Genomic DNA, 24698 nt, shown 5'->3' on the forward strand with positions numbered 1-24698 from the left:
TGCATTGCAGTGTAGTAGTAGGAGTGCATTGCAGTCTAGTAGTAGAAGCATTTCTTGCCTTATCAGCTTTTACCACACCATACTGCAAATATCTTAAAGCCAATCATCTAAAATTTCTCTTTGTGGCTCCTGCTACAATGCATCTTTCACAGTTCTACTTCTCCAAAGTATCTAGGGTTATTTCTAAGGCTCTACAAATACATTTCTCTAGGAAAAGCACAAGTGTCAGGTGAGAGCTCCGAGCAGAACGATTGAACTAAAATGAGCAGGGAGGTCCCTTAGTGGGCATTTTCCCTGCTTGGAGCTGCTCCCAACTCCCCTGGGGGTGCAGGTGAGCAGGCTGTGACCCTCTTGGCCTGCAGGTGAGCTGGTGGCTCTGAAGAAGGTGCGCCTGGACAATGAGAAGGAAGGATTCCCCATCACGGCCATCCGCGAGATCAAAATCCTGCGGCAGCTCATCCACCGCAGCGTGGTCAACATGAAGGAGATCGTCACAGACAAACAAGATGCACTGGATTTCAAGAAGGACAAAGGTACAGCTGGCTGCAGAGGTGGTTTCTGTTCACCACAGATGTGATGCAGCTCCTTGGGTTAGTGTTAACTCAGCTCTGGGGTGGGTTTGTTTCTTTGTGTTCCTCCAGCGAGGTTGGATCTGGGTCTGGCTCTGACATTGCCTCAAAGGACAGGTTCCAGTTGGAGTGAGTTGATTGCATTCCTGCAGAGTCACAGGCTTCAAAAAAAAAAGCCTTTCAACACTGATTAGTGGCAACAAACTTAATAATAGTGTGAAAAGTTCTTTGTCCTCAGTCACTGTGGAAAAAGAGTTTTAGCATCCCACTGGCTCTTGTTTGGGACCTTCTCTTCCAGGAGAGAGAAGGGAGCAACCCAAACTCAAGCTCAAACCATGCATGGTAATCCTTCAACAAAGTCTTGTAAGAAAATAACCAAAGCATGAAGATAAATGTGGCCAGAACTTCAGAGGAATTTGTTTTGAGTGTTACTGAATTTCAGATCTCAGCTTGGTGAAGCTACTTTGTTGTGTTGGGGCTTTTTCACCCCTTGAGGGAAAAGGACACCCAACAAGTCCAAAACAGCACAGGACTGTTAAAAAAACAAACTTAATCAGAATTGTACACAATAAAGACTCATTCAACAATTTAATCTCCTTTCATTCCTCCTCTTTTTTGTGTGTCTCCTTTTGTGTACAACCATTTCTGTGTTTGTTTTCCCAGGTGCCTTTTACCTTGTGTTTGAGTACATGGACCATGACCTAATGGGGCTGCTAGAATCTGGCTTGGTACATTTCTCAGAGGACCATATCAAGTCTTTCATGAAACAGTTAATGGAGGGTCTGGATTACTGTCACAAAAAGAATTTCCTTCATCGAGACATCAAGTGCTCCAACATCTTACTGAACAACAGGTGACCACTTTGACAAGAATCTTGTCCATAATTACGACCAAATGTCTCAACATCCACCTAAAAAAATTCTCTGGAACGTTGGCCTGTTTATGGGAAGGGTTTGTGATACAGATGACACCGAGTTATTGGTTTTTGGGGTTTTTTTAACTTTGTATTTCTTTGAAGCATTCGGTCAGAAATGGAGAATTAAGCCTGGCATATCCAGCAGTAATTCCTGCTAATGTGGCTTTGTGAGGCTTTTCTGCTGCTTGGAGGGGTTTCCTCACCCTTTAACTGAGGTTTAAGTAGGGGTTGGGTTCTGATGGGTCCCTGACAGCTCAGTGCATTCCATAATTCTGTGTTTTAGCTGTGATTTAAACCAGGGGCTGTTTTGTTGTCTTTCAGTGGGCAGATCAAACTTGCAGATTTTGGGCTCGCCCGACTCTACAGCTCGGAGGAGAGGTGAGGAGGGGGAAAGGGTTTATCTGGGTGGGATGAGCTTCTTCCTTCTTAGTTATCCACACAATCCCTCACTTGGAAGTCCTGACAAATCATTTTCAGTGACTTGTCAGGAATTTGTCATCCAGCTCCAGCTGTTGGACAGATACACTCCTGGCTGGTGTTAATAACTTTTCATTAGAAGAGCAGCTCAGAAGGAGCCAAAACTTCTGCTCTGCTTGCTTTGACCTACCCTGGAGTGAGTTTTGCTCCAAGCTCAGTCACCATTCAGTGATGGCAGCCTGCTGAGGCTCAGGGATTTTCAGTCTTGGGTACCTACATAAGTCCTGATTCCTGTAAAATCCATTGCTGGTAGCCCTCAGCTGTTTTTAACTCAGAAGTGCAGACACTTGAAACCCCCCTACTGCCACCAACAGGTGTAAGTGCAGCTGGGAAGTAAAATCAAGCAGTTTTCAGGCTTTTGTGGCTCTTGGGATGAGTTTTAATCAGTGTTTTTTTGCTTTGCAGCCGTCCCTACACCAACAAAGTCATCACATTGTGGTACCGACCCCCAGAACTGCTGCTTGGGGAGGAGCGTTACACCCCTGCCATCGATGTCTGGAGCTGTGGGTGAGTCCTGCTGCCTCCCCTGCCTCTGCTGCCAGCTCCTGAGCACTCCCAGGGCAGCTGCTCCTTGATTGGTGCCAGTTCCCACTGCTGGATCTGCCCCATCCATGCAGGGTGTTAGGATGAGGCAGGAATATTTCACAGTTCTGTGCTCTGAGGGACAGGGTTGTGTCCCTTCATTAAAACCCTCGTTGGGTTTGAAATTAGCAGGGGTAAAAAACTGAATTTTCACTATTTAAAATCCATGGCAGCTGCTCCTTGATTTGTGCCAGTTCCCACAGCTGGATCTGCCCCATCCATGCAGGGTTTCAGGAGGAGACAGGAATATTTCACAGAGCTGTGAGGGACAGGGTTGTGTCCCCTCATTAAAACCACTTAGTGAAAACTCCTAGAATGAGGTTTTCCTCATTGGGTTTGAAATTAGCCGGGGTAAAAAGCTGAATTTTCACTATTTGAAATCCATGGCAGCTGCTCCTTGGTTTGTGCCATTCCCACAGCTGGATCTGCCCCATCCATGCAGGGTTTCAGGAGGAGACAGGAATATTTCACAGAGCTGTGCTCTGAGGGACAGGGTTGTGTCCCCTCATTAAAACCACTTAGGAAAAACTCCTAGAATGAGGTTTTCCTCATTGGGTTTGAAATTAGCCGGGGTAAAAAACTGAATTTTCACTGCTTGAAATCCATAGTAGCTGCTCCTTGGTTTGTGCCATTCCCACAGCTGGATCTGCCCCATCCATGCAGGGACACGGATGAGACAGGAATATTTCACAGAGCTGTGCTCTGAGGGACAGGGTTGTGTCCCCTCATTAAAATCATTCAGGAAAAACTCCTAGAATGAGGTTTTCCTTGGGTTTGAAATGAGAAAGGGTAAAGAACAGATTTTTCACTATTTGAAATCCATGGCAGCTGCTCCTTGATTGGTGCCAGTTCCCACAGCTGGATCTGCCCCATCCATGCAGGGTTTTAGGAGGAGACAAAAATATTTCACAGGGCTGTGAGGGACAGGGTTGTGTCCCCTCATTAAAACCACTTAGTGAAAACTCCTAGAATGAGGTTTTCCTTGGGTTTGAAAGGAGAAAGTGAAAATTCTTTACCCAATTTAAAATGATACTGAGACACCCTTGAGATCAAGAGGGGTGGCACATTTGTGCTGCTCACTCCTTCCTTGTGGTTTTTATTTTTTGAGAATTTTTCTCATGAACTCTTTAAGTTGCTGTTTGTCACTATTTTTTTTTCAGCTAAAACATTTTTAAGTAGATATTTCAGGTTTCAGGAAGTTCCAGTAGTACAGGAAGCTTGGGGAACAGGAGTCTGGGCAGTTCAGCCACAAAGGTGGAACATTTTTCCACCTGATTCAGAAGCAAAGATTGAAGGATTCACCAGCAGAGCCAAGGCTGGATTCCCCACAGTGTGCATTTCCCACTGGGATGTTCCCATCTAAACTTCAGCAGGGTTTTAAACACAAGGACAGCTTGGGAAAAATAATAATTAATTATAATTAGTGACTGTGAGGCCCAGTTGCTGCTCAGGTCCCATTTCAGCATCCCCCCAGCTTCTTCTGGCCCTGATTCCTGGTGGGTGAAGCAGAGATGCTGAGGGCTGCAAGAGCCAGAAGTGTCCTCTCTATTCCCTTCCAGCTATACAAGAGCTTTGTGTGCACAAATCCATCTCCTCTGCTTGCCCTGCTAGCTTGGGCCAGCTGAGGGAAGTTGAAAACCCAAACAAAAGCTGAAGCTGGAGGAAATGAGAGCTCTGGGCTCTTGTCACATTGACACCTCCTCCTTTCCCTGCAAAGAGTTAACGTGTCAGGGGCTTCCTGCACAGCAGCCGCTTGCAGGAGGTGATTCCCAGGGCTGGGGACTCTGTACACACAGGTCACTTTGTCACTACAAAAGAAAACTGATAATTAATTATAATTACTGACTGTGAGGCCCGGTTGCTGCTCAGGTCCCGTTCCGGGTGCCTGCATCCCCCCAGCTTCTTGTGGCCCTGATTCCTGGTGGGTGAAGCAGAGATGCTGAGGGCTGCAGGAGCCACAGGTGCTCCCTCTGTCCTCTGTGTGCACAAATCCATCTCCTCTGCTTGCCCTGATAGCTTGGGCCAGCAGAGGGAAGTTGAAAACCCAAACAAAAGCTGAAGCTGGAGGAAATGAGAGCTCTGGGCCCTTGTCACATTGACACCTCCTCCTTTCCCTGCAAAGAGTTAACGTGTCAGGGGCTTTCTGCACAGCAGCCGCTTGCAGGAGGTGATTCCCAGGGCTGGGGACTCTGTACACACAGGTCACTTTGTCACTACAAAAGAAAACTGATAATTAATTATAATTACTGACTGTGAGGCCCAGTTGCTGCTCAGTTCCCGTTCCAGGTGCCTGCATCCCCCCAGCTTCCTGTGGCCCTGATTCCTGGTGGGTGAAGCAGAGATGCTGAGGGCTGCAGGAGCCACAGGTGCTCCCTCTGTCCTCTGTGTGCACAAATCCATCTCCTCTGCTTGCCCTGATAGTTTGGGCCAGCAGAGGGAAGTTGAAAACCCAAACAAAAGCTGAAGCTGGAGGAAATGAGAGCTCTGGGCTCTTGTCACATTGACACCTCCTCCTTTCCCTGCAAGGAGTTAACGTGTCAGGGGCTTCCTGCACAGCAGCCACTTGCAGGAGGTGATTCCCAGGGCTGGGGACTCTGTACACACAGGTCACTTTGTCACTACAAGCCCTGATGCAAATCCCTCTCCTCAGGCAAAGCACAAACGCTGCCATGTTCAGACGCTCGTCCCCAGGGTTTGCTGTCGTGACCTCTTGCTTTTCCTCCTTCCAGCTGTATCCTCGGGGAACTGTTTACAAAGAAGCCTATTTTTCAAGCCAATCTGGAACTGGCTCAGCTTGAATTAATCAGGTAAAGCTTTGCACACTCATGTCTGTGAGGGGAGGGTGCTGCAGGAGCTGCTCGTGCACACAGGCACTGAGTTAGAGGAGCCCTTGTTCTCTAACCTGCCTGGAAAACAGGGCCAGGAATGAAAATGGGAATAAATCAGGTGTCCAACACCTACATCAGGTGTGTGGTTGCTGATTTATGTAGCCTCATGTAAACCTTGCTGTTTGCTGAGTCCAAAAATCACCAACCTGAATTAATTCTCACACTGGAAGTTTTAATCCTGGAAGGGACCTTAAATCCCATCCAGTGCCACCCCTGCCATGGCAGGGACACCTTCCCCTGTCCCAAGCCCTGTCCAACCTGGCCTTGGACAACTCCAGGGGTATCAAGTCCACAGCTTCTCTAGATAACTTCTTCCACAGCCTCACCATTGTAAAAATATTACAATTTAGTGAGTTTGGAATGTTTAAAGTAAGAAACATTAAGATTTAAAAATTTTTAGTAAGAAAAATAAAATGTCATTGTTTTGAATGGTTTATAAACTCAAGCTCAACATTTTCCTCTTCCTGATACCTCCTTTTTCAACACCTCATCTGAGCTGTCCCCAGCTCTGGCCTCTTCCTGCAGCAGGTTGCTCAGAAAGGTGTTTTCCCTGGGGTTGGTGGCTCTGAACCTCAAGTGCTGTGTCCAGTTCTGACCCCCCAATTTAGGAGGGGCTGGAGCATGTCCAGAGGAGGCAACGAGGCTGGTGAGGGGTCTGGAGCACAAACCCTGTGAGCAACCCCTGAGGGAGCTGGGGGTGCTCAGCCTGGAGAAAAGGAGACTCAGGGCTGCCCCCCTCACTCTCACAGCTCCTGAAAGGTGCCTGGGCTCAGCTGGGGCTGGGCTCTGTCTCCAGGAACTGACACAACCAGAGCACACAGCCTGGAGCTGCACCAAGGGAAATTTAGGTTGGATATCAGGGAAAAGGTTTTTTCCAGAAAGGTGATAAAGTTCTGGAATGTTCTGCCCGGGGAGGTGGTGGGGTCACCATCCCTGGGGGTGTTTAACAAAGCCTGGATGTGGCTCTGGGTGCCAGGGTTTATTGAGGTGTTGGGGCTGGGTTGGACTCGATGATCTTGGAGGTCTCTTCCAGCCTGGTCATTCTGTTCTGTTCTTTGTGCTCACACCATTCCCACGAGGTCATTTCCTCTGGAGGGCTCAGCAGTGACACCAGGACAAGAGGACACAGCCTCCAGCTGTGCCAGGGGGAGTTTAGGCTGGGCATGAGGAAAAAATCCTCCACAGAAAGAGAGAGTGGGCACTGGAATGTGCTGCCAGGGAGGTGGGCACTGCCCTGAGGTGTTTAAACAAGGCTGGGTTGGCTCTGGGTGCCAGGGTTGAGGTGTTGGGGCTGGGTTGGGCTCGATGATCTTGGAGGTCTCTTCCAGCCCTGTGACTCTGTGAATTCTGTTACTCTGTGTGTCCCACGTGGCTGACTGTGCTTCCCTGCTCCCCAGCCGGCTCTGTGGGAGCCCCTGCCCAGCTGTGTGGCCAGATGTGATCAAGCTGCCCTACTTCAACACTATGAAGCCCAAGAAGCAATACCGGCGGCGCCTGCGCGAGGAGTTCTCCTTGTGAGTCGGGCTGGGCTCCCTGTGCCCTCTCCCAGCACCTCATCCACCTCCAGAGAGCTTCCCTGGGGCTGGGCACTGCTCTCCTGGGAGGGTGGCATCTTCAGGGGGATGTTCTCTAAGGTCTGGCTGTGGGACAATCTTGTGGGAGTTGTGGTCGAGGTGCTTCTCATAAATGGTAAAATACAGAGTGGAAATATCATGGAAGATATGATATTTTATATCATATGAAATATTATGTGAAATATCATACATTCCATGAGATTTCCACTCTGTATTTTACCATTGATGATGGGACCCACAGGGTTCATCCAGTGCAGCTCCTGGCCTTGCACAGACACCCCAAAAATCCCACCCTGTTGTCCAAACACTCCTGGAGCTCTGGCAGCCTCGAGGTCATGCCCATTCCCTGAGCACCCTCTGGGGGGAAAAACCTTTCCCAAAACCAAGCCTGAACCTCCCAGGCACAGCTCCAGCCACTGCCCACACCTGATGCCTGCCCTGCTGCTGCCTTTGAGCTGCAGTGAACTCTGCCTCTGTGGATTCCCCTTAGACCTGAGCTATCCTCCTGCCACTGAGCTTTTCCACACATTTTCCATCATCTCATCCATGTTTCCCACTCTCCCCACAGCATTCCCTCCTCTGCCCTGGACCTGCTGGACCACATGCTGACGCTGGACCCTGGCAAACGCTGCACAGCAGAGCAGGCCCTGCACAGTGACTTCCTGAAGGACGTTGACCTCAGCAAAATGGCACCTCCAGAGTAAGTTCCAGCTGCTGTCCTCCCACCATGAGCTTTGGGATGGAGACATGATGTTCTTTTCAGTCCAAATTATGATTTCTGGGTTCTTCTCTTGACTCTGCCCTTGTATTTGGTCGTGTGGTTGAGCAAATGGCTTTTCCTGTGCTGTTGGTTTTCTGCCTGATGACAGGCTGGGTTTATAAAGCCCAGTTTAAGGTTTGTAAGATGCTCTAAAGCTCTGCTGGAAGATGTGCAGGAGTAGATGTAGCACAGCCCTGTCTCTGCCATGGAGAACTCCTCAGGCCTAATTAAGGCTGTGTGTTAATTGACTGCCAGGGTTGAGCAGTATCACTCGATTTTCTCCCACTCCAGTCAAGCAGATGATAAAACTATGACTGGTTTGTGTGGAAATGCAGCCACAGCTCTGGAGATCCCTGTTTCCTTCAATGTTTCTCAAGGAAGGGCCTTTCCTAACACTCCCAGAGCTTGATAAACCCACTGGTTTTGTGAGATCCCAGCACATTCAGGGATCAGATCCCCATACAAAGTAAATGATTTTTACACTGCCTTTCCTGGCCCTGGGACCTGCCCCTTGCTGTGGAGGTCTGGCTGCAGTCAGGGATCACGGAATCCCAGGATGGTTTGGTTGGAAGGGAACTTAAAACTCTTCCAGTCCCTCTCCTGCCATGAGCAGGGACATCTTTCATTATCCCAGATTGGTCCAACCTGGCCTTGGACATTTCCCAGCTTCTCTGGGAAATCCATTCCAGCCTTCAGCACCCTCACAGGGAGAAATTTCTTCCCAAAATCCCTTCATGAATCCATTTCTCCATCTATAAAAGTGGAACAACATTACATGGATCTACAGAATTGCATCCTGCAATGGTTTGGGTGGAAAGGGACCTTAAATCCCACCCAGTGCCACCCCTGCCACAGGCAGGGACACCTCCCACCATCCCAGGGTGGCTCCAAACCCCATCCAAGCTGCCCTTGGCCACTTCCAGGGATCCAGGGGCAGCCACAGGGGCAGCACTATCTGTGCTGAGGGCTTCCTGTGGGTTTTGAGGATTCCCTTGGATTCCCTGCTGGCTTCTGGACACTTCCCAGCTTCTCTGGGAAATCCATTCCAGCCTTCAGCACCCCCACAGGGAGAAATTTCTTCCCAAAATCCCTTCATGAATCCATTTCTCCATCTATAAAAGTGGAACAACATTACATGGATCTACAGAATTACATCCTGCAATGGTTTGGGTGGGAAGGAACCTTGGGCAGGGACACCTCCCACCATCCCAGGGTGGCTCCAAACCCCATCCGAGCTGCCCTTGGCCACTTCCAGCCTTCAATCCAGGGGCAGCACCATCTGTGCTGAGGGCTTCCTGTGGGTTTTGAGGATTGCCTTGCTTTCCCTGCCATGTTTCTCCCTCTCTTGCAGCCTCCCCCACTGGCAGGATTGCCACGAGCTGTGGAGCAAGAAGCGGCGGCGGCAGCGGCAGAGCGGGGTGGCCGTGGAGGAGCCTCCGGTATCAAAAGTTTCTCGGAAAGAAACTACCTCTGTTCCAAGCACAGACACTGTGAAAAACAACAGCAGTCCTGTGCCCCCCCAGCCTGCCCAGCTCAAAGCAGAGCCTGGTGCTGCAGATGCAGTAGGTCAGTGCCCAGCTGGGTGTGGAAAAGGCTCCTGGTGTGTTCCTTCCTTGGGTGTGGGAGGTTTGGGGTTGTTTTTTAGCCAGTCTGGTTCTTTCACCTCTAATTCTGCAGAAAGGGCATTCCAGGCTCTTCCTGTCCTCATTTCTTTTGTTGGTTTTTTTTTCCCCTCCTCTTTCTGCTGTGAAGAGGCAGAAGGTTCTGTCTGGTCTTCAGAAGTCACTGATGAGCTGACTGTGAATTTGTTCTGAGCTGTGTTATTAGTTCTAAAAGAGGCTGAATGATGAAAGGAGTCCTTGAGTCACTTCAGCCAGTGGAGAAACAAATCATAGGCTGGAAGGTGGAGCCACGTCCAGGGTGTGCAAATGAGCTGAAGTTTGATCTTGTTGATAAATTCTATGAAGATTAGGGCTGGGAAGTGTCAGGCTGGTGGGCAAAAATGAACATTTTTGCACTTTGCTGCAGAAAAGGTCATCCAGGCTGGCAGGACCTGGACTTGTGCACTGTTCCAAGCAGTGACCAAACCCCCTGTGGCCAGAGGGGAGGAATGTGGATTTACACAAAGCTGCCCTGATTGTTCTGTAGAAGCCTTAGAAAAACCCAGATATGGGCTAAGGCTTCCTTTGTGCCCAATGCTGTGCTGACAAGTAACGAGGAAGACAGTTCTTGCTCCAGGGAATGCACAATCCATGTGTTCAGTGAAACATGGCAGATGGACAAAAGGTGGTGCTTGGATTAACAAACAGCTGGGAAAAGAATGTCCCCTTCTCCATTGCCTACCAGCAAGAGAAGCTCCATTTTAAGCTGCTGAAACCAAAGTCCTGCCACCCTTATTCCCAAAAAGTTCCAGCGTCACTGTCAGTGTGAAGGGACACCCTTGTCACTTGTCATTGGGCTGTGAAGGGAGGTGATGCCACTCCCAGGATGTATTTTAGGATGACCTGGATCCTTGCAGGTCAGGACAGAGTCCTGTGATCCCAGGCCAGCTCCCAGCAAGGAATTGCCTTCTGCTTGACCTAATTCCTTGTGCTGTGTCAGGGAACACGCCCTTCCTGCATCCCAAAGAGCAGCTCAGCTCCATCCTGGGAAACCTTCCCAGTGCAGGAGGGAGTGATTTGGGTCTGTGGGGCTCTCAGGAGGGGCCAGGCCGTGATTGCCCTGCTAAGGGGTCAGGGCTTCCACTGCCATCCTCACCCCCCTGCCATAGCCTGGTACCCTTGGGCTGCCCAAAGCCAGGAGTGGGGCAGTTGGGCTTGGCTGAGCTGATGGTGAGCAGCAGCCAGGTGTGCTGAGGTTTTGGGGAGGGCTGGGGGCAGTGCAGCAGCAGCTCTGTGGGTGCAGTGTGTGTGCAGTACCACGGGGTGCTGCTGCCGTGCCACCGGATCAGAGGCTGGCATCGCATCCCAAAATCCTCCTCGTGGAGCATCCCTGCCTTCCCCAGCCTGGGAACACAGACAGGGGCTGCTCTAGGGCTGTGGGATGTGGGGAAGGGGTCTGCAGTGCTGTGAGATGTGGTTTTGCCTGTGGGATGTGGAGTAGGAGAGTTCTTGGCTATGGGATGTAGAAAAGAGGCATTCGGTGCTGTGGGATGTTGAGTGCTTTGGGATGGGGAGAGGGGATGTCCCTTGCTCTGAGACATGGAAAAGGGGTGGTCAGTGCTGTGGGACATAGAAAAAGGATGTTCCTTGCTGTGGGACATGCAGAAGGGGTGTTCATTGTTGGGGGATGTGGATCATGGCTCTGGGATGTGGGGAGCAGGTGTTCCTGGCTGTGGGATGGGGATCATGGCTCTGGGATGTGGAGAAGGGCTGTTCCTGGCTGTGGGACATGGGTAAGGGCTGTTCCTGGCTGTGGGATGTGAGGAAGGGCTGTTCATTGCTGTGGGATATGGGGAAGGGCTGTTCTGGCTCTGGGATATGGGGAAGGGCTGTTCTGGCTATGGGATGTGAGGAAGGGCTGTTCTGGCTATGGGATGTAAGGAAGGGCTGTTCTGGCTATGGGATGTAAGGAAGGGCTGTTCTGGCTATGGGATGTGAGGAAGGGCTCTTCTGGCTATGGGACATGGGGAAGGGCTGTTCTGGCTATGGGATGTGAGGAAGGGCTGTTCTGGCTGTGGGATGTGGGGAAGGGCTGTTCCTGGCTATGGGATGTGAGGAAGGGCTGTTCCTGGCTATGGGATGTGGGGAAGGGCTGTTCTGGCTATGGGATGTGAGGAAGGGCTGTTCTGGCTATGGGACATGGGGAAGGGCTGTTCTGGCTATGGGATGTGAGGAAGGGCTGTTCATCACCCCGTGCAACACCAGAATCCCACCCCTCACCTCCCCACCACCGCTCCCCGTGTGTCCCGCAGGCCTGGGCGACATCACCCAGCAGCTGAACCAGAGCGAGCTGGCCGTGCTCCTGAACCTGCTGCAGAGCCAGACCGACCTGAGCGTGCCCCAGATGGCCCAGCTGCTCAACGTGCACTCCAACCCCGAGATGCAGCAGCAGCTGGAGGCTCTCAACCAGTCCATCACGGCCCTGACCGAGGCCACGGCGCAGCACCACGAGCCCCCGGCGGCGGCGGCAGAGGAAGCGGCGGAGGAGCCGCCGGCAGAGGTGCAGGAGGAGCAGCAGACTCCGGAGGCGGCCAGCGCTCAGGGAGACATGCAGAACGTGCTGGCAGTTCTGCTGAGTCAGCTGATGAAGAGCCAGGAGCCTGGGATAACCCTGGAGGAGAGCAACGGGGAGAAGAGCAGCGAGCAGCGGGGCTCCAGGAAAACCCCGACGAGGCATCCTGAGGAGAGCACAGGTAAATGAGAAACACACCTGGTGTGGGAACATCCCAGAGAGTGCTGCAGCCAGGAATGAGGGCTTGGAGTGGTGGGAGAGAGGCAGCAGGGGAGTGGATGGGAGGAGGGAAGGGGGTAGGACGTGGTTGGACATCAGGAGGAAAGACCCTGCCTCCCCTCCCTGCGGTAAGTGCTGGACTGCTCAGGAGGTTGAACAGCTCTAAACAGCCCAAACAGGCAAATATTACCCCAAAATCCACGAGTGCTCCACTGGGAGTGGGCCAGTGCAGATGAATTGGAGGTTTTGGGGTTTGCCCAAAAGTGCAAGGGAAGTTTGGCGGGTCAGTTGTTCCTCAGACCCCCCAGCAATAAGTTTGCACGTCCAGGGAAGTTTTTTGCACAGGATGCTGCTGCACCTCTGCATTTTTGCCCAGCTCTTTTTCACCATCCCCTCCCTGCCCTCTTGAATAAATAAATAAATAAATAAATAAATAAAACCTGCAGAGATGATTTTAAAGAGCTGAAATAATGGTGAGTGCTGAAGGGAGGGATAGTGGCAGCTGTGTGGGTAAAACCTGAGCATCCACAAGTGCCTGGTTCTACCTGGAGCTGATTTTTGAGCCCTGAAACTGAACCAAACGAGTTTAAAACCCCCTGCTTGTGTCAGTGAGTGAGCTCTCGGATTTCCTTTCCAAAGGTGAGTGTAAATGTCTCCATGTCTTTTTTTTTTTTTTTTTTTTGTTTCTGTTGATTTTTTGAATTTATTAGCAACAGCCTGTGACGACCTCACCAAATTGTAGAAGCGCCTCCTGAGTTTGTCTCAGACTCTCCGGGGAGCCTGTTTTGGCCCGATCCCACCTCCTGCAATGTAGCTGAACGTGCTGTGTTCTCGTGCCTTCAACACCCGCCCACCACGAGCCAGTTGTGATCGTGCTTTTTTTTTTTTTTTTTTTTTTTTTGCCTTTTTTTTTTTATCCTCTTTTTTTTTTCTTTTTTTTTTTTGTTGTTGTTGTTGCCCTAGTCCTGGAAGATAACTAGGTTACTGTAGAGCAGATGGAATTCGATGCCGTTGTTCTCTGTTGATAATTCTTTGGAATGATTTGCTGTCCCCCAGATCAGCTTGGCTTTACAAATTATACCTGAAGATTGTTTTTGGGGTTTGTTTTTTGTTTTGTTTTGTTTTTTTTTTTCCCCGTTGTTGTTTTATTTTTCTGGATTTCAATACAATCTAGTTTTCAAAGTGGACTGACGGATACGGGTGGAGGGGTGGTCCTGGAAGACTACTGGTTTTCACAATAAAGTTTGACCTTTTTAATAACCAGTTTTGCCAATGATTTGAGGATCTGATTCCAACAAGGTGTCCGTGGGCTCTGCCATCGCCAGTAATTCCTTCCCCCGTGGGCGAGGGAGAGGAGGCAGCTCAGGTGTGTTGCTCCAGAAGGAGGCAGGGCTGGTTTTGGGAGTGGAGCAGCTCCGTGGTGTCACCTGCGGCCGTGCTGGTGTCACCTGCGGCCGTGGTGGTGGCACTGCCCCAGGGGAGGGCTCTGCTGCCTCTCCCAGCTCCCAGCCCGGCCCCTTTGTGCTTCCTCAGCCTCGCAGGCTGGGACAGAGCAGGGGGGGCTGGGGGTGACGGAGCTTTCTTCCTCCAGGAAGGAAACAAACCCTGATTTGGGAGCAAATCAGGGCTGAAGGGGCAGGGGGGAGGAAGCAGAAGGCTTTTCTCGTGCTCAGGACAGTCTGCTCATGCAAATATTCGGGGGGCGAGCTTGTTTTGGGCTCTGTTGGCAGCAGGGCTGGGGTGGGTGGGTGGGAGGGGCAGGAACGGGTGCCCCGCTGCCCTGGGGGTGCTGAGGGGGCACTCGGGAGCTGGCACTCGGTGCTGGGCTCGGGTTTGTGTTTGTGCAAGGCTGCACATCCCGGCCACGCTGGCCCCGGAGCCGGAGCCGGGCGGTGCCGCTGCCCGGGGGGAGCGCGGGGCTGGCGTGTGGCTCCACATCTGCCTCCTGCTCGGAATTAGCCTTTGATCCGGCAGCGGGAATTCCCTGCACGGCTGCCCAGGTGTTAGGACAGCTGTTGCCGGCGAGCTGGGTGCGCGGGGGCCGGGGCGAAAGCGTTAATGAACATTGTTAATGAACGTTGATCTCCCAGCCAGCCAGTTCAAACTCTTCCTTCCCTTCGCCTCTTCCCAGAGCATCCCAGAGCGGGCGGCCTCGGCAGGGCTCGGTTTTGATTTGCTTAGAAATGTCTTTGTGTCTGTTTGAAACGGTGTTTAAAAGAAGTCACCCTTCCACAGCGTGTCCTCCTGGCATTGTCCCACCAGAGAAGAGACCCCCCGAGCCCCCCGGACCGCCGCCGCCTCCTCCCGTGGCCGAAGGGGATCTCTCCGGAGCAGCCCAGGAGTTGAACCCGGCCGTGACGGCTGCGCTGCTCCAGCTCCTTTCCCAGCCCGACCCGGAGCCGCTCGGCCTCGCCTCGCAGGAGCCGCCGGCCCCGGACTACGGCCGCTCGCAGCCCGGCAGGACTTACAGCACCGACAGCTCCGAGGGGGGATTCGGTGCCGAGGAGCTCAATAACCCGGGCCAGACTCTGCTAGAACCTTCTTCTGCCCAACCCTTGGGGAAAAGCAGGACCTTCTTGGGCTCCGTGAGCCACCTCGGGGAGAGCAGCAGCTACCAGGGCACGGGCTCGCTGCAGTTCCCCGGGGACCAGGACCTGCGCTTCGCCAGAGTCCCCGGCAGCGGCATCCACTCGTTCGGCAAAGCCGAGGGGAGCAACAACAACGCGCTGCTACATCCAGAGGCCAAAATGCAGAGTTACAGCGAGCTGGGGCCGGGAACGGGCGGCTCCAGCGGGGCAGGAACAGGTCCCAGCTGGGGCGCCCCAACCCAGGCGCCGTCTTCCTACGGGAAGACGTTCCGAGGGCCTGGCCGAGTGCCTCCACGGGGGGGCCGGGGCCGGGGGGTTCCCTACTGAGATTCCTGGGATCCCCCCCTTGCCTCTCCTCTCCTTTAGCCACAGGACTTGATTTTTTTTTTTTTTTTAATTTTTTTTAATTTTTTTTTTTTTGTTTTTTTGGCCAGATCAAGGTCTCGTCCGCATTTCAGCTGCTGCAGAGCTCCCTGGGCATCCCTCCCTCGCTCAGGAGATGCCAGAGGGTTCCCCACTGGCCTCCCCTGCTTGGTTAGTGACAAAAATAATCCCAACCCTGCAGCAAACTGAGCTAGGAGAGAGGAGGGATTGATGGAAAAGTAGGAATGGAAGGAAGAAGGAATTTTAAAAATGCTGTTTCCCCAAGCTGGGCACTGGAGTTTGCCAGTGGGTCAGGGAGGGCTGGGGGGAGGCTGCTTCCCAAAGCGGTTTTATTTTTGTTGTTGTTGTTTTGTTTGTTTGTTTTCCCCATTTTCTTAAGGAAAAAAAAAAAAATGAAAGAACAAACGAAAAGGGGAATTTATCGATGCAGAGGCACCTGGATGGGTTATCCCAGCATGGGGACCTGGGATGTGACACTGGTTGTGTTTGATTTATCTGAGTCGCTTTCTTTTTATAAAGCATCCAGTTTTCCCTCTGCTCCAGGGCCAGTCCTGTCCCCTGTGACAGCAGCCTTAGTACATTGATTTTTGGGAAGGATCTCTGGGTGTTGGATCCCTCCTGCTGTAACTTGGCAGTGGGAATTGTCTTTTTCTTTTTTTTTTTTTTTTTGTCTTTTGTTTTAATTTTTTTTTAAGAGCCGAGGCGAACACCTCCCTGAAAACCAGGGATTTCTGCCATTTGTAACTTTCAGAACCCTTCAAGAATTAAAAAAGACAAAACAAAAATCCCAACATCTGGTGGGATTTGCCAGCAGATGGGAGTGATTTGTCCCCGGAATCCTGGGCCAGTGCTGCCCATCCTGCCGAGGTCGGTCACATCTCAGCCCTTTGAGGTTTTCCAGGTGTTCCTGTGTCATTTCCATGAGCATATTTCTATTTTTGTTGTTGTCAAGGAAGTATTTACGATGGATTTTCTCCTCCCACAGACCCTTGCGCTGTTCATTTCAATGAGACTTAAAAAGAGATGAATAAAACAAAGGTACCTATTTATCAGCTTTTATTTTTTTTCCCAAGTAGACCTTTCCTATGGAAAACATTTAATTTTAGAGCCGACAGTTCTGGAGTGTTAAAGGGGAGGGGAATTTTGGGGTGGGCCGAGAGACCTTCTTGCTACTAACAGGATTTAATTTCTTTTTTATACAGAGAGATAAATTTAAATAAATGCACCTGAATAGGTGATGCTTCTCCACCTGGGGAGATCCTGCCTTACCCAGCTTTGCCGTGGGAGGAAGGAAGGGAGAGAAATTCAATATATAGATATATTTTTTATTTTTATTTGCTGGTGATATGCAGGGACCGGTGGCTCCCAGCACTGAGGAGCAATGCTGTTTGCAGAATTCCCACTGGAAATTTGTAGGGTTTGGGTTTTTTTGGTTTGGTTTTTTTGGTTTTTTTTTTTTTTGGCTTGATGATTTTTATTTTTTTTTTAAACTTAGTTCATGCCTGATGTGCAGAGAGAAAAAAAGAGAAGTTCTGTGAGACACAGAGTGCACTGAACCCACCGAGAGGCTTTGAGGGGGGGGTTTAATTTCTCTATTTCCCCTTTTCCTGGCACCAGCTCCAGGCTGCCATGGAGCTGCTGCTGCTTTTTTTTTTTTTTCTTCCCAATCCCATCCTCTTTGGAAGGAAAAGTCTCGTTCCTGTGCTGAATCCTCTTAGGAAGCTGATGCCTATTTATTGTCTCTCCAAACTGGCACATTCCCAGGAAAGCTGCCGGGAACGAGCTGAGCCCTCCTCAACCTCCTGCTCCCCATGCCGGTCTCATCCTGGCTTTGGGGCCCCAGTTTGGGGTGGTTGGTCCCAGTTTGGGGCTCATCAGTCCCAGTTTAGGGTGGCCTTTCCCAGCTCCATCTCCTGAGCAGGGCTGGGGGCCAGCGAGGGCTCCTGTCCCCTGCCCCAGCCCCAGCCAGGGATGGACATTCCAGGCATCTGTTCCCTGCTCCGTGGCAGCTGCCAGCTGTCCCCAGGGCCCCTCGGGGCTCCTGTGGAAGGTGATTCCATCATTCCTTTCTCTGAGCCCCCTCCTTATTCCGCTCCCAGTGGCTTTTCCTAACTGGTCCTGGCCTTTCCATCCCTGCCAGGGCCAGGGGGTCTGGGGGGAACCAGCCTGGCCAGGTCCTGGCAGGCTGTGGGGCCACTCCTGGCTTCCATCACCTCTTTTTCATTTATTTCCCCCCACCCTTTTATTTTATTTTCGTTTAATTTTACCTTTTTCCCGATGCTCTGCACAAGGAAGACAAAAGGATTCACGGCGTTGGGTGGGATTTGTGCGTTTGGGAGGATTTAAACTGGTGCAGTTACAGACGAGGGAGCGAGGGCAGCTCCCCCCTCCTTCCCCCCAATCCTGGCTCTGGGTTCAATCCCAAATTCTCCCACTGTAGCAGTTCCCAGCAGAGAAGCCTCTGGTCAGACTCTTGCTGTACCTCTCCCGAGTTTCCTTTGGAGACCGAGCGCGCCTTTTTTCGGTTGTACCTTTGTCTCTGTACAGATATTTTGTAATATATTAAAATTTTTTTTCTTTTCAGTTTATAAAAATGGAGAAGCGGAGATTGGAAAATTAAATATTTCCTGTTACTGTATCTTGGTTGCCTTTTGCTCCGTTGCTTCCCCGTAGCCTTTGGAATCACACGGTAACTTGTGTTTTCCTTGGAAAGCCTTTTATTCCCTCCTGGTGAGAGGGGTGGGATTTGGCATTGCCAGCCTCTGCAAGCCCCCAAATTCCACTCTCTAATTAAATTCTGAGCCATCATTAGCCCTAGGTTTCCCCCTGCTCAAAGGTTGGTGGGAGATGCCCGAGCTGGAGCAGGGGATGGTTTGGTTAAGGTGAGAACAGGAAACTCAGAGCTGATGGGAGGCTGGGAGAGGGAAGGATTGAGGCTGAGATTTGGCCCCAAACCCTCTCCCAGCTCCTGGCAGCCTCTGGGTGCTGGGAAGGACCCCAGGGGCTGGATTGTGCCATGAGGGCAGGAGCAGGGAGCTGTGCCCGTGTCACCCTTCCTCCACATCAACCCCTCCGTGCCCTTTTCCTGTGCTGCTCCCACCCCCACCGTGGCTCCTGGAGGACTCAGGACGGTTTGTCCCAGCCTTTGTGCATCGGGCAGGAATTTGGGATGGGAGCTGCTCCCGGAATCGCCTCCTTCCTGCTCACTTGAGGCTGGGACAGCCGCTCCGAGCTGAGGGGAGCTGGAGGGGCCGTGGCTCCGTGTCCGTGCCTCCATCCCCGCCGAGCCCGGCCGCCCTCTCCCGTTCCAGCCCCGGCTTTCTCGCTCTCCTTTCGCCTGGTTCCGATCCCTGCGCTGACACATCTTAAAATAAAATCCCTGTGCAGATGGCGGGGGGGTGGCGGCGGCGCCGGGCGCTTCCCGGTGCCTGGCACGGCAGGAGCGAGCCCCCAATGCCCACCCAGAGGCTCCCCCGATTTATGGAGGGGGCAGCTGGGCCCCGTGCACTCGGCTGGATCCCTAACCCAGCCCTCCTGCTCCCTGCCCGCGGCTCCTCCGGCCTCCGGGGGCTCAGAAGGGACGCGATGCCATCCCGAGCTTCCTCCCATCCCAATCCCATCCCATCCCAATCCCACTTTCCCTCCCCGCTGCCGGCAGACAAAGCCCCACGTGGCCCCGGCTCCTGCGGCATCCCGATCCAAAGGTGACCAGGCCGTTTTATCCCGTTTAATTTATTTTGGCATTGAACTTCCTCGGCAGCAGCTGCCGTGCCAAATGGCCGGGGGGCTGCCCGCTGTAAATCTCTCCGGCGTTCGGCTCTTCCCGGTTGGATTATTCCCATGTCTGCTCCATCCCAACATTCCTGGCTGCTCCATCCCACCCTTCCCGGCTCCATCGGCTCGAAATGTGGGATCTGGCACCTCTCTCCTTCCTCCTCATCCTCGCAATGCCCCTCACGGCTCTGCGGTTGTGATGGTGGCACCGTCCATCGCATTCCGGAGGATCCTTGGAGCGGGGATGAAGATGGAATGTGAGGAGGAGGAGGAAGACGGGGCCATCCCATGGAGCAGATCCCCGCGGGCCACCCTCATCCCACGGGATCCTGTCGGAATTTCCACCTGGAACAGGCCTCGCACCTTCCGGGCGGGTACGCGCGTGTGCCAAGGTGCGCGCACACCTGCGGTGGCACACGCGTGTTCACACGTGTCCGGGGGCGGGGGGTGACTGTCACCAGGTGTCGCTCTCGGCACGGCCACCACCTCCCACCGCGTCCCCGTCCTCCTCCTCCTCCTCCTCTCCGGCTATATTTGTCCTTCCAGCTGCTCCGGCTGTCGGCATTAAAGGTTTTTCATCCAATTTAGACGTTTCCTTCCAAAAACCCGTTCACACCTTTCGCTGGCATTTGGAAAGGGGAAAGAAGAAAAGGACTGAGAAGGATAAAACCACCCAAAAAAAAAAAAAAAAGAAAAACCAAAAAAAACCCTTGGAGGTGCTGGAGGCCGCGGGTGGGGGATGGACGAGGTGTTGGGGTTCAGTTTTGGGGGGAAGGATGGGGACATCCTCATCCCATGGCGCCCTGCATTTCCCATCCCTTGCCATCAAGATGCCACATTTTGAGGGCACGGGTGGATTTTGGATGGCAGCACAGGCACGGATGGGGTTTGGTGGGCACGGATGGAGCGTGGATTCCTTGGGCATGGGGGGGAGGTGACACAGTCCCTGTGCCATGGGGCCACCTGGCCCTGTCCCCTCGCACCGGCAGCTTGATTAAAGCGGCGGCGCGGGCGGTGGCACAGCTGGTGCCTCCTGCCAGCACCCGGAGCGGGAAGCGCCCGCCATTAGCGGCTCCAATTAGCGAGAACGCGGAGCCACCGCGGCCCGGGGGGTCCCCAGCCCCGGGTGCCCCCCGGTGCCACCTCCCAGGGCATCACCCACCCCGCGTCCCGGTGCCCGCAGTGCCCACGCTCCTGTGCCACTCTGCCCAGCCAGGGCTGAGCACGCCTCGGTTTTGGGGACATTCCTGCCACCAGATGCCACCTGCCACACGCGGCCTGTGGGAGGGGGGACAGGCGGGGTGACTCCACCCCAGCGGGCACCGGGATGGGGACAGGGCCCTGGCAGGAGCTGGCACCGCGCTCCGGGCGGGCACATCGCCCTCCCCGCTGCCACCGGCGCAGCTGAGCCAAGGCGCGGGGGGGCCGCGCCTGCACGCTTTCACCTGCCATTTAATTGGATGTATTTTTAATTAATGGCGCCTCTGGGACCAACATGAGACAACATGATCTCTGAATAGGGGCAGGGGAGGAATTGGGGCCGCGGGAGGATTGGGCCGCCGGGTGCCCTTACGAGCCAAACGCTGCCATCAATCACCCCCTACTTTTCGGCTCTGGACTTTTGGCTGGGGCTCAAGGCGGGCACCAGGGCCACCCCCGCTGCCGCCTGGCACTCGTGTGACGAGCGGCACGTCCTCAGCAGCTCTCGGCGAGGAAGTTTTTCCCTTTTGCCAGCAAATCCTGCCCCCAGATCTGCTCTTGGGACCATCCCTGGGTCACAGGAGGCACCTGGGGGGCTCCCAACCCCTCTGTGCCCTCCCCGCCGCGAGTGCTCTCGGTGTGCCACCATCGTTGTTTTGTCCCTCCCTCCTGGCTCTGGGGAGGGGACACAGCTGGGTCTGGCGTGTCCCCCCCACCTTCTGGCACAGCCCGGGGGGGGCCCGGCCGGGCGGTGGTGCCGGGGCAGCTGCCCCAGCCCCGGAGGGGCGGCGGGGCTCGCCCGTGGCAGGTGCCGAGGCACAATGTAGGGCAGCATTAATATTTAGCGACACTGGGGGGTGGCACAGCTGCCTCCTGCGCTGGAATGCAGACGGCAGCCAGCGGGGAGGGCGGCCACCACTGCCACCACACCCCTGAGCCACCACTGCCACCACAACCCCTCCTTGGCCACCACTGCCACCACACCCCTGAGCCACCAGGGCCACCACAACCCCTCCTTGGCCACCACTGCTGCCACCATGGTCCCCAGAGCCTCGTGCACCCCCAGCCTGCCCAGAGAAACGGGGGGCACATCACAGGGGGGACATAGCCCCCACAGACCCCAGCTCTTGGCACAGAGGAGGGGGAAAGGGTGGTGGCCAAACTCCAGGCCCTTGGAGCCGCCAGGGACATCAGGGGGAGAGGAAGATGCTGGGGAGAGGAAGATGCTGGGGGTCCTGGGCTGGCTGTGCTGTGACCCTGGGCTGGCTCCCCAGTGCTGGGGCAACCAGCCACAGTGCCACCGTGGTGCCAGGGTGATGGTGGCACATGGTGGCCTTGGTGGTGTCACCAGAGCCCGGCCCTGTGCCCTGTGACACTGGTGACAGCGGCCATGGCTGGAAGGGTCAGACCCATCTTGTCTGGATGCTCTGCCAGGAGCAGGAGGGGCCTGTGCCACCAGCCCTTCTGCCTGGTGACTGCTGGTGGCATGTGAGCCCTGGAGTGGCCCTTGCCATGGCCAGACCCTCACTGTGGCCAGACCCTCACCATGGCCAGATCTTTGCCATGCCAGAGCCCTCAGCATGGCTGGACCATCACCACAGCCAGACCCTCACCCTGCCCAGATCCTTGCTCTGCCCAGCCCGTCATCCTGGCCAGATCCTCACCCTGCCCAGACCCTCACCATGACCAAACCCTCACCCTGGCCAGATCCTCACCCTGCCCAGCCCCTCATCCTGCCCAGCCCCTTGCTCTGCCCAGCCCCTTGCCATACCTGGACCCTCACCATGGCCAAACCCTCCCCACGCCCACATCCTCCCCAGCCAAACCCTCCCCATGGCCGGACCCAGGCCCTCACCACGGCCATCCCCTGCCCGTGCCCGGCCCCTCCCCGGCCGGAGCCTGTCGGTGGTGCCCCGGTGGTGCCCCGGCAGTGCCCGGGCGGTGCGGGCGCGGTGCGGGCGCGGTGCGGGCGGTTGATTAGCGTGATTCCGGCATTGTGATGCAGAGGCGGTCGGGGCACCAGCTGCTCCTGCCCGGGTGTTTATTGTTACCTAGAGACGCCCCTGGCTCCCGCCCAGCTCCCCCCAGCCCCGCACGATGCAAAATTTATAGCGCGGCGGGTCCCGCGTTAACTCTCTGCCTCCCGGGCGGGGGGAGGCTGCGGAGCCCCCCGGGATGGGCACGGCCGGGGGGCAGCGCCGGGGCTGGCACGTCGGGCGGTGCCACACGGGTGATGCCAGGCTGCACCGTGCCATATCACACCGTATCGTGTCATGCCACCGTGCCGTGCCGTGCCGTGCCAGCGGAGCCCCAGGCCTGCAGCACGGCGTTCCCTGCGGAGTCCGTATCCATGGCACGGCTAATCCTCCGGCCGGGCACGGAGCCAGCCCGTCCGCGGTGCCCGCCGGCTGCCAGCCCGGCTGCTGGAGAGGACACAGCCCCGGCTACCCCCTGTCCCGGCCGGGCCGTGCCGTGCCGTGCCCGCATGTCCCAGAATGTCACCGGCTGGGCAGAGGGGGCGCAGCCGGGCCATGAGGAGCAGGATTGGGGGGGGGGGATTGAGGGCATCCGTGCCCTCCTCCTTCCTGCCCCCCTGCACGGAACGGCACAGCACGGAACGGCACCGGAGCCGCCATCTGCCCCCGCGCGACCCTGCCCGCCGCCACTCCCTCCGTGTCCCCGGCCCGCCCTGGTGACACCGATATCGCCGCCACCCGCCCCCAGCCGAGCACCGCGACACCGGCAGCCACCGGGAGCCATCGGGAGCCACCGGGGGCCACCGGGAGCCACCGGGAGCCGGGACCCCGCCGTGTCCCCCCGCCGTGTCTCCCCTGCCACAGCGCCCGCTCCCCCCCCCCCCCCCCCACCTCCGCTCCCTCCACCTCTCAGCAAGTTTTTTATGTGATTACAGGCACTGCATGGTAATTAGTGCTAAACTCATTTGCACAACTACAGTTAATTGGCTACAACAATTAATTAATGTGTTGGAAATTTGGCACTGGAAAAAAAAAAAGAGAGAGAGAGAGAGAAAAGGAAAAAAAAAAGTTTGTCATCAGAGGGGGAGAAGGGGGAGATGGGGAGGATGCACCCACCTGCACCCACCTGCAGCCCTGCTAAGTTTCCCCCAGAGCTGCAGTTCCTGCTTTGTTTCCTATTTTTTTCCTTCTTTTCCATTTTTCCCTTTCTTTGTTGTTGTTCCTTTTTCATTTCCCCCCTTTTTTCCTGTTTTCCTGCTTTCTTTCACCCCTTTTCCCGTTTTGTTGTTTTGGTTTTGGTTTTTTTTTGTGCAACTTAAGCAAACTCATTTCCCTGATAAAATACAGCATGACTAATGACTGAAGCATGTAAAAATCATTGGGAAAATGTCCTTGGAAGACGAATGCATTTTCAGCAGAATAATTAACTTAATTAACAAATTCACATGCATATTCATCAGGCTATTAATGTCTTCTCAGCTCAGCTTGACGAACATTGCGGTAATAACCATCTCATTTGCATATTGCATTCTACTGCTATCCAAAAAAAAAAAAAAAAAAAAAAAAGACGGGAAAAAAAAAACTAAAAAAGAGGTGGATGCACACGCGTGTGCTGCGCTCCCGGGGGAGGGAGGGGTGGTGGGTGGGGTGTGTGTCCCGGGGAGGCTCATGGCCTCGTGTGCCGGGGTCCGCGTGCCGGCGCGGAGCGGAGCGGCGGGAGGCGCGAGGCCACGGCGCCGTGCCGGTACCCGCCGCTCCCGGCCCCGGCATCTGCGGCAGGCGGCGCGGAGCGGGCGCGGAGGGGGAGAAGGACCCGTAGCAGCTGTCGGCCTAATTCGGCAAACGTGCTGCTCGTGGGCGGCTTAGAAAAACAGATTAGGCGCCTGCGACAGGCTCTGATTCCTGACATACGCTCGGGGTCTGCGTCTTCATCGGTGGAGAGTGGAGGAGGGAGGGGAGGAGAGGTGCTGGGGAAGGGTGGGGGTGGTGGGGGTGAAGGGGGTGGTTGGGGTGCTGGGGAGGATGGGGGTGAAGGGGGTGATGGAGGCGAGGAGGAGGATGGGGGTGAAGGGGGTGATGGGGATGGCAGGGATGATTGGAGTGGTGGGGATGATGAGGATGATGGGGATGATGGGGGTGCGGAGGAGGATGGGGATGATGGAGGTGATGGGGGTGATGGGGATAATGATGGGGTGATGGGGATGAGGGGAATGGTGGAAGTGAGGGTAGTTTGGGGTGAAGGGGGTGATGGGGATGACAGGGATGTTTGGGGTGATGGGGGTGACAGGGATGATTGGGGTGATGGGGATGACAGGGATGATTGGGGTGATGGGGATGACAGGGATGATGAGGATGATGGGGGTAAGGAGGAGGATGGGGTGATGGGGATGATGGGAATGAAGGGGATGGTAGGAATGACAGGGATGATGGGGGTGATGGGGGTGATGGGAGTGATGAAGTAAAGGGGATGATGGGGATGACAGAGATGATTGAGGTGTTGGGGTGACAGGGATGATTGAGATAATGGGGATGAGGGGGATGACAGGGATGACAGGGATGATTGGAGTGGTGGGGGTGATGAGGATGATGGGGATGATGGGGTGATGGGGATGAAGGAA

At 54.5% G+C, this 24698-nt stretch overlaps 1 protein-coding gene and 1 long non-coding RNA gene across 6 annotated transcripts in view; one reads left to right on the forward strand and one right to left on the reverse strand.

Moving 5' to 3' along the window:
* CDK12 (cyclin dependent kinase 12) overlaps window positions 1–17768 on the forward strand; it is a 33052-nt gene extending 15284 nt beyond the window's left edge. The window contains exons 5-16 of one of the 5 annotated variants that reach the window (XR_004981662.2): window positions 363–533; window positions 1233–1422; window positions 1807–1863; window positions 2368–2469; window positions 5274–5351; window positions 6830–6946; window positions 7575–7706; window positions 9118–9332; window positions 11680–12120; window positions 14394–15280; window positions 16116–16168; window positions 17715–17768. Coding sequence is in view for 2 of the 5 variants with exons in the window: in XM_036398855.2 (XP_036254748.1) it covers window positions 363–533; window positions 1233–1422; window positions 1807–1863; window positions 2368–2469; window positions 5274–5351; window positions 6830–6946; window positions 7575–7706; window positions 9118–9332; window positions 11680–12120; window positions 14394–15073 (2183 nt within the window). In the remaining 3 variants the exon portion in view is untranslated. Of the gene's footprint in view, window positions 1–362; window positions 534–1232; window positions 1423–1806; window positions 1864–2367; window positions 2470–5273; window positions 5352–6829; window positions 6947–7574; window positions 7707–9117; window positions 9333–11679; window positions 12121–12868; window positions 13041–14393; window positions 16178–16332; window positions 16558–17714 lie in introns of those variants that run through there. The other 4 variants (XR_004981661.2, XR_008508855.1, XM_036398855.2 and 1 more) reach the window with 4 other exon arrangements.
* Window positions 17769–18778: 1010 nt separating this feature from the next.
* On the reverse strand, window positions 18779–22090 carry LOC118696694 (uncharacterized). Its single transcript, XR_004981680.1, has 3 exons — window positions 21960–22090; window positions 19268–19526; window positions 18779–19136 (listed from the first exon to the last, which is right to left on the reverse strand). It is a non-coding gene; the product is annotated as an uncharacterized LOC118696694 (long non-coding RNA).
* Between the last annotated feature and the right edge of the window lie 2608 nt (window positions 22091–24698).

Source organism: Molothrus ater, chromosome 27, assembly GCF_012460135.2.
Source record: "Molothrus ater isolate BHLD 08-10-18 breed brown headed cowbird chromosome 27, BPBGC_Mater_1.1, whole genome shotgun sequence".
Lineage (NCBI taxonomy): Eukaryota > Metazoa > Chordata > Aves > Passeriformes > Icteridae > Molothrus > Molothrus ater.